The sequence below is a fragment of the Micromesistius poutassou genome (assembly GCF_964030765.1).
Source record: "Micromesistius poutassou genome assembly, chromosome: 12".
In the NCBI taxonomy this organism is placed as follows: domain Eukaryota; kingdom Metazoa; phylum Chordata; class Actinopteri; order Gadiformes; family Gadidae; genus Micromesistius; species Micromesistius poutassou.
In genome coordinates, this window is record NC_140282.1 from 5,540,736 (window position 1) to 5,553,204 (window position 12,469).

A 12,469-nucleotide genomic window follows, 5' to 3' on the forward strand; every position below is an offset into this window, starting at 1 on the left:
TCTGCGCACCACCCCATGACTGCATAACTATCTACGAATCTATCGGTAACTGGTTGCAGGTATGTTGAACAGAACATATAAATATTTCCAGTTCAAGTTTACTTTAGTTCCTGACCATGATGCAGAAATAATCGGTGAAAGAGGTTCCGTTGGTTGACCGGAAAATCAATACTTACAAAAAATATTATGTCCACTATATAAACTATATATAAGCTAAACGAAATCCACTGAACTTGACCTGACTTGTTTGAGCCAGGGCTTAAGAAAAGATCAAAGGAATTTGTAGCAAACAATCCTAAAACCCTCTTCGGGGATTTAACTAGAATTCAAGAAATGATAACTATATACTATATAACTGTATAACAAATAATGCACACATAACCAAATATATTTGTATGAACTTTATGTTGTTCCATTCTAATCGTGACAAAATATCCTTTGAGCACCATGATGATAATTGGACGTTCTTACCTGCCAGAATATGTCTTGTGCCACATGAAACACTCATTTTGTGAATAGTCATTTATTAATTGATTTTAAGAATCAAGCCAACCTCTTTTGCATATGTATTCCTATGCTTCACACTGTACTTCCAGCTCTTAAAGGTCCCATGACATGCCATCAGGTGTGGTGTGATTAGCCGTTACAAGCCATTTTGGAAATCCAAAACGGCTTGTAATGGCTAATCACACCACACCTGGTGGCATGTCATGGGACCTTTAATGTCACAAATAAACCATAGATGAATAGGGTTTATCGGATAAAATGCTTCCGTACACTTCTGACAAAGATGGAGACAGTGGATGTGATCACAATTAAAAGAACAATAAAATCAATGAATCACTGTTAATTCATTGCAAAAGCGAATTAGACAGAATTGTAACTTCCATTTGTGTAACAAATTAGCTGAAAACAGGGTGACACAAGAACCTGAAGCAAAGCTATAAAGTTGAGACTGATAATGGGAGTGCACAGATTAAATCCCATATCAACACCTGCATTTCTCCAAAAACATTGAAGGCCAAACTCGACAGCACTAAACAGAGGTGCCGTCGGCGGGCGGAGCCGTCTTGTTGTCGTCGGGCTTCATGGCGGGGAAAAGGAGCACCTCCTGTAAAGCAACATAATTAGGAACATGTCAAGGTTAGAACCAGCAGCACACTTTACCCAGTGGCCGATCAAAGTTCAACGCAGTGTCTGATTAGCCTGTTTGAGTATGAGTCAAATTTGAACACTGGGTCGTTTTGAGACCATCACTGTGATAAAAGCCTCTGTGCTCTACTCAAAGGCCATTCTGCTCACGTGTGACTTAAATGATAGCTTTGCTGATGTGACGAAAATAATATGTTGATACTTTTATAATAAGTTAATAATGCGAATAATAAATAAGTAAAAATATATTATTCGCAGTGGTTTAGAAACATGGCTTTACCTTGATATTGTTGGAGTCTGTGAGGAACATGGTGACGCGGTCGATACCCATGCCCCAGCCAGCGGTGGGGGGCAGACCGTACTCTAGCGCGGTACAGAAGGTCTCGTCCACAAACATAGCCTCGTCATCACCCTCTGCTTTGGCCTGGAGACAAGCGCACATTTCATATTCTAATTATACAACTTAATAACAAATAAAAACATAACACAAATGATAACATTGTGTGAAATGTATATCACGGCATTTCTATGTATTGGTTAGCATTAGTAACCACAGTTGTCGGTGTACTTGTCCTGCTATCCAGGATTTTTGATTCATGACCATATGGGCGGCAGTGGCTCAGGGGGAAGAGCAGATCGCTACTGGCGGGTTGCTGGTTTGATCCCGTGATCCTCCTAGCTAAGCGTTGGGGCAGGACACCTAACCCCAACTGCTCCCAACAAGTTAGCTGTTCCCTAGTGCATGAATGTGTGTAGGAATGGGTGAATGTGAGGATCTGTGGAGCGCTATTTGTGGCCAGAGGTTAGAAATGTGAAAAAAAGTGCACTTATACTTTACAAACAAGAAAAAGACCACTTGTTTTCACAAACCATGGCCTGCTGCTCAAAGAGCTCCCGTTGCCTGATGGGATCATTCAACTCAGTGTAGGCATTGCAGATCTCCTTCTTCATCACAAAGAGCTCAAAGCGCTCAGTCAGACCCTTCTGGGTTCTGTGCCTGTAGCCAAAGAGAGAGCACAAGCAGTTGATACACTTTCTTGTTCAACTAGAGTTGTAGAGCAGGACTGATGACTTGACAAGCATTCAATATTATTGAATGCTGGGCTGTACACAAATACCAAAATAAATCAGAGAGCAGATACTGAAGAAGAACAACCCAAGTTCCTTACCATTTGGCAAGTGGACTCATGATTTGTGGATGATCACAGATGAATGTAGGGTTGATACACTTCACTTCAAGGAAATCTCCCACCAGCTGCAGGAACAAAACCGTGATGATGAATTTGGAAAGAATATATACAATTAAAAAATATATACATTTTAACTCTGACCACGAGGGCTAGGCGTGGATATTCATCCTGAACAGACCTTGTCAAGGAGACGAGCTGTGGTTCTGGGTGAAGAACATTCCACTCCCTTCTGTGCACACAGGTCATCAAAGAATTTGCGTGTCTCTAAATAAAGAGGAAGAAGCTTTGAGCTACAACCAACCAATTAGGGAAACAAGATGACATTGCCTTTCTTCATCTCTGCCTGCCATAGTATGAAGTTAAATTACTAAAACCATATCTGAAATTTGGATAAGAATTGCATTAAAAAGAGTTAGTATAATGGATGAATGATCTGTCTGAATTTCTTGTACATTATCTCCAAGTGAGAAAACCCGGATTTGCAGCCAGTCAAGGATACAGATAGATCACCAGTCTAAACATGGAGCAACCAATATGTCCACTTCGTAGGGAATGTACAAAGTCTTCTCACGTCTATGACCCTGGGCACAAAGGAACAGGCAATCTTTTGCTCTGAAGTCAGTCGTTTTTATTGTATTCTATTATGTTAATGGAAAACAATCCTTCACCTATCTTAGTAAAAAAGCAGCAATATACTATAATTATTTTCTTAAAATTAGAATTACATTAATTATATAATAGTATGTATGTAAAAAGACGCCATTACTTTAATAGATTCACATCTCTCCGATGAACTTACTGTACCCTAGTAATCATTGTTCCTATTGATTAACAAACCTGCTCAACAATTTGCTTCAGTTGAAACTTTTAATATTTTGCTTGTTCTTCCAACATTCACACAACGGCACTCGGTTTTGGCTAACTAATCTGTATTTATATATTTTTTATTGCACATGGGACCTGCCATACATTCACCATATGGCTTACCGTCACTGTCATAGGTTTCCGGCAATGGGAACTTGACCCCCATTTCCTTCTCCAGGTCCCCAGTCATGCTGATTCTTCTGAAGGGAGGGGTGAAGTCGATCTCGTAGGCCTGTCCCTCAGGACCCTCCGGATGATAGGTGACCTTGTACCCTCCGGTGATGTGCTTCACCATCCCTAACAAGAAGCAGTACATACATAGCCATTGAGTGGTTTAAACACTTGAGCTTTTAATAGGTCCATGAATGCATTAGAATTCTATAATGTAAAAAACTGCATATTTACCTGAGAGAAGTTTCTCAGTGATTTCCATCAGGTCGTAATAGTCTGCATACGCCATGTAGAATTCACAGGTGGTAAACTCAGGGTTATGAGTGAGATCAATGCCCTCATTTCTGAACTGGCGCCCAATCTCATACACCCTATCTATTCCACCAACCACAAGCATCTGAAAAGGAAACAGACATGAGAAATCTGCCAGCAAAAGGAAAAATAAATAACAGCTGCTGAGAATTGGCAGAGTCAGTTTGGATTAAAGGATACAAGGTAGGTTACGTAAAAATAAACAACCTATATTCATACTTTGCGGTCACGTGACTACCATGGATACCTGGAGGGCATCAAACGCTGGCAAAATGGCGACGAACATCGGCCAACCAGGGGAATTGCAGCCTTGCAGATTTCCGATACTTAAATCAATCAACTATTTAGACCATATGTCACAAAATGTTAAAATTAGATACGAAGAGAAGATAAACATACTCGGAACTTGTGATCCATACACAGCACCCGCTGATGTATTCATTGCTTTGAAGCTAGCAAAGACTACCAGACTCACCTTATGCCGCACAAAAATTGAAAGCCTACGGATGGGTTAACAACGCTGTCGTATGGGAGGTGAAAAACAGGAATATCTTCATAATCAAAGCTGAATGTTACTATTCCACCATCCACTATGAAATGTCCCCTTTTGTCCACGATATAGCCAATGTGGTCTTATTATAGCCAGATCATTCACTAAAAAACACATAGAAAGATTAAATCATCCAGCATATTATTTCAACAATGTGTGAGGGCAGGGATGATCGCACAGTTGCTGTTACAGAATGCTGCGCGATTTAATCTGCAGTGGAATGAGCGCTGGGCAGAGATGTTCGCGCATTTCAGAAGCAGAGATTTCAGAGATTCCGTACAAAAATATTTGTCAGTTTGTGTATGCCTGGCACAAATGCTCCCGTTGAACTAATCTTTCCATCATGGCGGTATTTGGACTGAGAGGAACCTAAGGACCGTTCGTGTGGTAATTACTGGCGACATCCTGATTAGGTTACTAGGTTAGTTGAGTTATTGCCCGCCAGCCAGTCGTTGTGACGTCAAGTGCAAAGTATGAATAGGACAGAATTTTTTTTACATTTGTTCACCAGCAGACAGAAGTCGATAGAATTTCACCGTCTAAGCCTTTATGAGCAACAGGCAGGTTAGCACCCTCAGTGTGCAGCAGATTGATACTAATAGTTTGATGCTTTATGCACATCGCTGAAGCTGCTTGACAAGAAGCTACAGTAGCGCTGGGCAGTGTAGCCCAACTATTGTATCCAGTATGACTGAAAATGATCAGCTATGGTATATATCATGTTATGACACTGGGTGGTGCTAGAGCACAGGGAAATTACACAACTATTCTTTACTAACAACACTTGGTGCTTTAGATAAGGACCACCAGATGTCAGTGTTTAGACAAGGGCAATATTCAAAATGTTCAACACCTAAAATAATGACTGGCTGAATCAGGTAATGGACTCCAATTAAAATGTTATTTTTTATTATTAACTCTCAGCAATTAAGTGTGGGGGGGGGGGGGAAGACAACCTCCACCCAATGTCAACACAGCCCTACCATTTTCAAATATTACATGGCTGCGCAGTGCCACTATAACATTATTTGAGGAAAAACCATTGCGTGGTTCATCTGATAAACCTACAGGGATTGAATGGCGTGCTTTACCTTGTGGTAGAGTTCAGGAGCGATTCTCATGTAGAGGTTCATGTCCAAATCATTGTGGTATGTAACAAATGGACGAGCCACCGCTCCTCCAGGAATGAGGTTCATCATTGGTGTCTCAATCTTAAGAAACAGAAAAGGTGTTATTTAGCTTAAGAAAAAGATCAACTGCAAGACACTTTGCAATACATTCTTAACCCTGGTTATGTCTGTTAACAAGTTAATTATTCACCTCCAAAAATCCTTGCTGGTCCAGGAAGCTCCGCAGGTATGTAATGATTTTTGCACGGGTTAAAAACTTCTGCCTCACATAGTCATTGAGGATCAGATCCAGGTATCGCTGGCGGAACCGTGTCTCCTTTAGAACATAGACGATAAAATATTAAAAGCGTAATTAAAAAACATACACATTTCCAACATCATTGGGTGAATTAAAAAAATATGGTGGAAAATCGTACTGTAGTACTGACATTTGTCATTATTTGGTGGTAGATATGGATACAATCAACGTTCAGGATTTCTAAATCACCTGGTACACCTTGATACCACTCATGCCGACTATTAGTCTGTGAATAGATCATCGAGCGGTATTGATGCAAACCAAATACATCTCATGATTCTTCCGTTTTCATAGCAGATGGTTCACGTAGAATGTTTAAATATTGAGTAAAGCATCTTTTAGAAAGAGATGAATTTCCTGGCGATGAACTGCCAGAGCGACTAACCACATGTCGATCCCGCCACACATGGTTACCTTGTCTTTAAGCCCAAAGTGCAGGTGGGGCAGCATGTGCAGACAAGGAGACAAAAGCGTCATCTCGGTCGGAATGATGCTCAGCTCCCCCTTTTTGGTCTTGCCAGGGTTACCGCGGACACCGATGATGTCCCCTCGGCGCAGCTTGTTGTTGATGACCACAAAGGCCTCTTCCGACTTGTAGGTCCTGGGAAGGATATGATGAATAAGCACAAGGAACACTATGCCATATGAGCCATTTCATCCAAGAACGAACCTGTACCTTGAGTTTGCCATAATCTGCAACTTGAGACCCTCTCCTCGCAGGTCATAGAACAGCAGCTTGGCACCAGACGCCCTCTTGGCATGGATACGGCCTGCATAAAACATAATATAATACATTTTTTATTATGCAAGTGAATAAACAACTACATGTCAAGTTGCATACCAATTTCAGAAAGCTGCTCAATCTTACAGTACCTGTAACACTGAGTACGACATCTGTGAGTTGGTCTCCTGGCTGCAGATAGTTGTATTTCTCAACAAAGTCGGTGAGGGACAAATCAACATGGTATTTGTGAGGATAAGGGTCCTCTGCAGTGCCCTTGAGGTTTTGGATGGCCTGGGTGCGGATCTTGAAGTATTGCTACATACACAACAAACATTGCATTAGAATCAAAAGTTCAACATAGGGTAGGCTTTACATTTGATTACAGTTGAAGTCAAATTGAGGTCATCTTTCTTTGAGAAACTGGGTAGTCTAGATTCTTAAAATGGAGATGCTGAGATATCTGTAAATGGGCATTTGCCTGTCTTAGATTTGACTGACCCAGATTCAGACCTAGTTTACTTACATTACATTTACTTATTCTGGATATTATTCCGAATAATGCGCTCAGATTGGGAGTACGTTCGCTCCCGTTCATGTGAGGGGACTACACTTAATTACTTTCCAAAGATTTACAATGTGTTCTGTGTAGTTGCTTATATTCAAAACGAGTGCCAGTAACAACACAACAAGATTGGCACCGTGATTAAAAAGCTACCTGTGATGGGCCACTGACAGGTTACATCCTTGTAGACTACCTAGCCAGGAGCAGCTGATAATAAAATCGCTCCAGAGACGCAGGTAGTCGAAAAAGAATGTGCCGAAAATAGTGCCGCATTATCTGATTATAGATTAACTACAAACATGTCATGTTGTTACTGTCATTTTTTTTAATGTGTGACTATTCAGAACACATTTGAAATCATTGGAAAGTTATTAAAAATTCTGTATCTCTGCAAGTCATTGCAAACTGCAAACCGAAGGCAATTTCTAACCCAGCAAATGCTTTGAGAAGTATCAATTGTGAAAAAAAGACAAGACATCTTAAAGCTACTGAAACATCGTTGTCAACAAAAGCTTACATTGGGATCCAGAGTCTCTTCATCTGCCCCATAGGCATTTTGGTCACCCTCTCCATCGGTTTCCTTCTTCTGCTCAAAAGTCTCCTTAGCCTTTGCCTCCTTCTCAGCTGCCTTCTTGTCAGCTTTCATTCGTCTTTTCAGCTCACTGAAAAAAATCAAATGCACAATATACATAGAATGAAAAGATGCGCTGAGCTATTGATTGGGAGCTTTGTGTAGACCATGAGTGTTTTTTCAATCAAATTCACAATAAAACAAGGGTGTTTTAAATCCCGAATTGTTTCGATTTCTGATGCTCAACAAATGCCCAAATGTGCATTTGGATACAAGCATCCAGGCCATGCAACTAACTAGAATGGATTGGGGGAGGGGTAATTTGGTATGGGGACAAAAGGTTGGTCGTTTTTCTCATTGGAATGGAAAATCCACCAACCTTTTGTCACCTTTCCACCGATTGCTGTGATTTAGAGATGGGATTGAAGCTGAGCAGGGAAGTGCAAATCTAAACCCATTTCCCCTGACCCCAAAGGCTTGGCAAAACTGCTGCCTTGCCACTCTGACCAGCAAAAACAACATTGCAGCTACAGCAGACAGTGGTGAGACCTAGAAAGAGAAACATAAACATTCAAAGGAAAGCCGTCATTGGCCAATGATGTATGATGCAACAAGCTCGAAAGTGAAAGTATGGGGAAAGGAATTCATGATGTCCATAAGAACAATAGAGAACAGTTTTTTATCTAGCTTATCTAGTTTTCATTCCATCTAATTGTTATGTAAAATAAGGAAGACAGAATAAATGTAACGCTGTGTTAAGGTTAACACTTAACCTAGATATAAGGATCCATCCTCTGCGTTCATTGTTAAATCAATGCAATTGGAAATAGAAACAAGTAGTCATAGGGTCTGGTCTTTTGGGTCAGTTGGTATGTGGGGTCTGGTTGGGTTAGGGAGTGGGTTAGAGAGTAGTGTCAAAGTGTTTGTGGGGTCTTGTTGTGTTAGAGAAAGACAGTCCTACCCATTTGCAGTAAAGTAGTCATTTGGAAAGTGAAAGTATATGGTGAAAGGAAGTCATAACGGTAACACCAATAATAACAATAGAGAACGGTTTTTAAAATGGCATATACATTTTTCTGTTATGTCAAATAATGAATAGATTAATCCCTGTGCCAATCATAGAGCGTAGAGAGTAGCGTCAGAGTGTCTGTGGGGTCTTGTTGGGTTAGAGAGACATACCCATTTACAGTAAAGCAGTCATTTGGAAAGTGAAAGTATATGGTGAAAGGAAATCATAACGCCCATTTTCTGTTATGTAAAAATAATGAAGATAGAATATATTAATCCCTGTGCCAATCATACGTGTCACGATTAATTCAGTCAGCATCTAAAAAGGAAATTAAAATAAGGGAGAGAAACTAAGAAATATCACAAAGGATTGAATTATATTTTTACACATAAATTGACCCCCCCCTCCGTTTTTCCTTGTTTAATAAATGCAGTTTAAAATTGTAAGGAATTGACTTGTAGGAACAACTCTGCATACCAGTCTCATGGTTTGACCTGATGCAATAAAGGGTATGGCGTTATTCAATCCCGTTGCATGTATCCTAACCATATCAAGTGCCACTTAATTGATAGTACATATGTTAAGTTGTCGGAATTGAGTGTAATTTATAAAGAGGAGTAAATAAACATACTTTTTGCTGGTTTTCTCTTCCTCCACCGTGGTCACGTCAGCCATCTTCTTGATCGTGCACCGTTCAGAAAGACCCGTACTCACGCTTCAAGAAAACGCGATGATTCCATGGGGCGTTCACGTCCTCCCGTATTTATGCTCCGCATGTGATGGCGTATTTTTATGCGCTGCCGTGATTGGCTCGTATACATCAGATACACAACCAATGCTTTTTGATTCAATTGATCATTGGAATTGTAACAATAGACAATGAATATTCTTCGGGCAGTGCTCGATGGATACACAATAAAAAAAAATTCCCAATCGATTCGAATCTCTCTCTCTCTCTCTCTCTCTCTCTCTCTCTCTCTCTCTCTCTCTCTCTCTCTCTCTCTCTCTCTCTCTCTCTCTCTCTCTCTCTGGCATTGGCATTATTCAATTTCGTTGCATGCATCCTAACCATATTAAGTGCCACTTAATTGATAGTACATAATAAGCATAATAATAAGCACTTCAGTACAATGCAGTGAACAGGTACCGCAGAGATGTATTTTGGGTAAAAGAGTGGGCAAGGGGTAGTGTCAGATGGTTTTTGGAGTCTTATTGGGTTAGAGAGTGGGTTAGGGAGTAGTGTCAGATGGTCTGTGGGGTCTGGTTGGGTTAGAGAGGGACAGACATACACATTTAACAGTAATGTCGTCGTTGGAAAAGGGAAAGTATGATGCAACAAGGTTGAAAGTGAAAGTATAGTGAAAGGAATTCATAACGCAACGCAACAATAGAGAACAACAGATTGTAAAATTACATATCTATTTTTAATCCCATCAAATTGTTATGTTAAATAATGAAGACAGAATGAATTAATCACTGTGCCAAACATACATTTTATGATTAATGCAGTCAGCATCTAAAAGTGATACTAAAATAAAATAAGGGACAGAAACTAAGAAATGTCAGATGGTCTGTGGGGTCTGGTTGGGTTAGGGAGTGGGTTAGGGGGTAGTGTCAGATGGTCTGTGGGGTCTGGTTGGGTTAGGGAGTGGGTTAGGGGGTAGTGTCAGATGGTCTTTGGGGTCTTATTGGATTAGGGAATGGGTTAGGGGGTAGTGTCAGATGGTCTGTGGGGTCTGGTTGGGTTAGAGAGGGAAAGACATACACATTTACAGAAAAGTCGTTGTTGGAAAAGGGAAAGTATGATGCAACAAGGTCGAAAGTGAAAGTATGGTGAAAGGAATTCATAACGCCCATAAGAACAATAGAGAACAACAGATTGTAAAATTACATATCTATTTTTATCCCATCAAATTGTTATGTTAAATAATGAAGAATAGAATATAGAATATATCTTTAATTGTCATTACACAGGTACAACGAAATTGAGGTAGAACTCTCACATCAGTGCTTTTAAAGTACAAAAAGACATAAGTAGACAAACAGGCAATAGGCACAGTATAAAATTCAATAAGATAAAACAACTATAAAAACTAAAACAGTTAAACTGTAAAAACTAAAAACTAAAAACAGTTTAAAAGATTATTATTGCACATTACATGTTGGAATCTAGTTTTGGCGTTTATTTATTGCACAGATGGCCCTGGGATAAAAACTGTATATGGTCCTGAACCACCTCCCTGATGGTAGCAATTCAAAGAGGTGATGGCCAGGGTGGGATGAGTCTTTGAGGATGCTGTGGGCCCTCTTAAGGCAGCGACTGTTGTAAATACCCTCCAGGGATGGGAGAGGACATCTGCATATTTTTTGGGCAGTGTTAATGACCCTCTGGAGCCCTTTCCTTTCGGCAGCGGTGCAACTGCTGAACCACAGTGTGACACCGTAGCTCAGCACCGACTCGATGGAGCTCCGGTAAAAGGACACCAGCAGTCTGTCTGTGAGGTTATTTTTCCTTAGGATCCTTAAGAAGTACAGTCTCTGTTGGGCCTTTTTTTGTATTGTTGAGGAATTTACTGTCCAGGTCAGGTCCTCCATGATGTGGGTGCCCAGGAACCTGAAGTCTGAGGCCCTCTCCACACTTTCTCCATTTATGCATACTGGTTGAATGTCAGTTTTATTTCTTCTGAAGTCAATGATTAGTTCCTTGGTTTTGGATGTGTTGAGGATCAGGTTGTTCTCTGAACACCGTACTGCCATCCGCTGTATCTCCTCCCTATATGCAGTCTCATCCCCTCCTGATATGAGCCCCACAATAGTTGTATCATCGGCAAACTTGATGATTGCATTTTCCAGGTGGGTGGGAGTGCAGTCATGTGTGTAGAGAGTGTAGAGTAGGGGGCTCAGCACACAGCCCTGTGGGGAGCCGGTGCTGAGGTTTACTGCTGAGGAGAGATGGGGTCCTACTTTAACTCTCTGGGGGCGATTTGACAGAAAGTCTTTGATCCAGTGGCAGATGTGTTGTGAGAGTCCAAGGTCCAGAAGTTTTTCCACCAGTCAGTTTGGTATGATGGTATTAAAAGCGGAACTGAAGTCGAGGAAGAGCATCCTGGCGTAGCTCCCCTTTTGTTCCAGATGTGACAGTGTGGCGTGAAGAGCTGTGGCTATAGCATCCTCTGTAGACCGGTTTAATGAATTAATCACTGTGCCAATCATACATTTTATGATTAATGCAGTCAGCATCTAAAAGTGATACTAAAATAAAATAAGGGACAGAAACTAAGAAATGCCAGATGGTCTGTGGGGTCTGGTTGGGTTAGGGGTAGTATCAGAGTGTCTGTGGGGTCTGGTTGGGTTAGGGAGTGGGTTAGAGGGTAGTGTCAGATGGTCTGTGGGGTCTGGTTGGGTTAGGGAGTGGGTTAGGGGGTAGTGTCAGATGGTCTTTGTGGTCTTATTGGGTTAGGGAATATGTTAGGGGGTAGTGTCAGATGGTCTGTGGGGTCTGGTTGGGTTAGAGAGGTACTACGGTGGTAGCAAAGCTGCTTCTCTTGCTCTTAAAGGTGCTTGGTTTTGATTCAGTGAATGATCTTACATGTTTTACTTTAAGAGGATCCACTCTTTGGTGACATTCTTGATCCTCTCAAAGTAAAACATGTAAGATCATTCGCAGAATCAAAACCAAGCACCTTTAAGAGCAAGAGAAGCAGCTTTGCTACCACCGTAGCAATGGCGTCTGACATCAGAACTGATTTAACCACACCAGAGAAGTCACCTGCTGAATACAAAATGTCTGCTGCTCCTTATGACACGTGTCCATTTTGTCCTGGCAAGCATCCATTATCAGAATGCAAGAGGATGGATGCACAGCCACGTGAAACTAAAGTTGAGTTTCTTAAAAAGAATGGATTCTGCTTTGGATGTTTGAAAGTGGGACACACA

The 12,469-nt window shown here is 41.0% G+C and overlaps 1 protein-coding gene across 2 annotated transcripts; it reads right to left on the minus strand.

Moving 5' to 3' along the window:
* Positions 1 to 386: 386 nt before the first annotated feature.
* On the minus strand, positions 387 to 9,323 carry kars1 (lysyl-tRNA synthetase 1). Of its 2 annotated transcripts, XM_084476324.1 has the most exons (15): positions 9,165 to 9,271; positions 7,904 to 8,073; positions 7,471 to 7,615; positions 6,541 to 6,706; positions 6,344 to 6,437; positions 6,082 to 6,268; positions 5,560 to 5,685; positions 5,331 to 5,450; positions 3,612 to 3,774; positions 3,330 to 3,503; positions 2,521 to 2,606; positions 2,322 to 2,407; positions 2,023 to 2,149; positions 1,433 to 1,576; positions 387 to 1,111 (listed from the first exon to the last, which is right to left on the minus strand). In XM_084476324.1, exons 2-15 carry the CDS (start codon positions 8,044 to 8,046, stop codon positions 1,037 to 1,039), a joined length of 1,836 nt encoding a protein of 611 aa, XP_084332450.1. In that variant the 5' UTR covers positions 8,047 to 8,073; positions 9,165 to 9,271; the 3' UTR covers positions 387 to 1,036. The 2 variants fall into 2 exon arrangements, with proteins under 2 accessions (XP_084332450.1, XP_084332451.1); XM_084476325.1 differs by lacking the exon at positions 7,904 to 8,073 and having other exon boundaries at positions 9,165 to 9,323.
* Between the last annotated feature and the right edge of the window lie 3,146 nt (positions 9,324 to 12,469).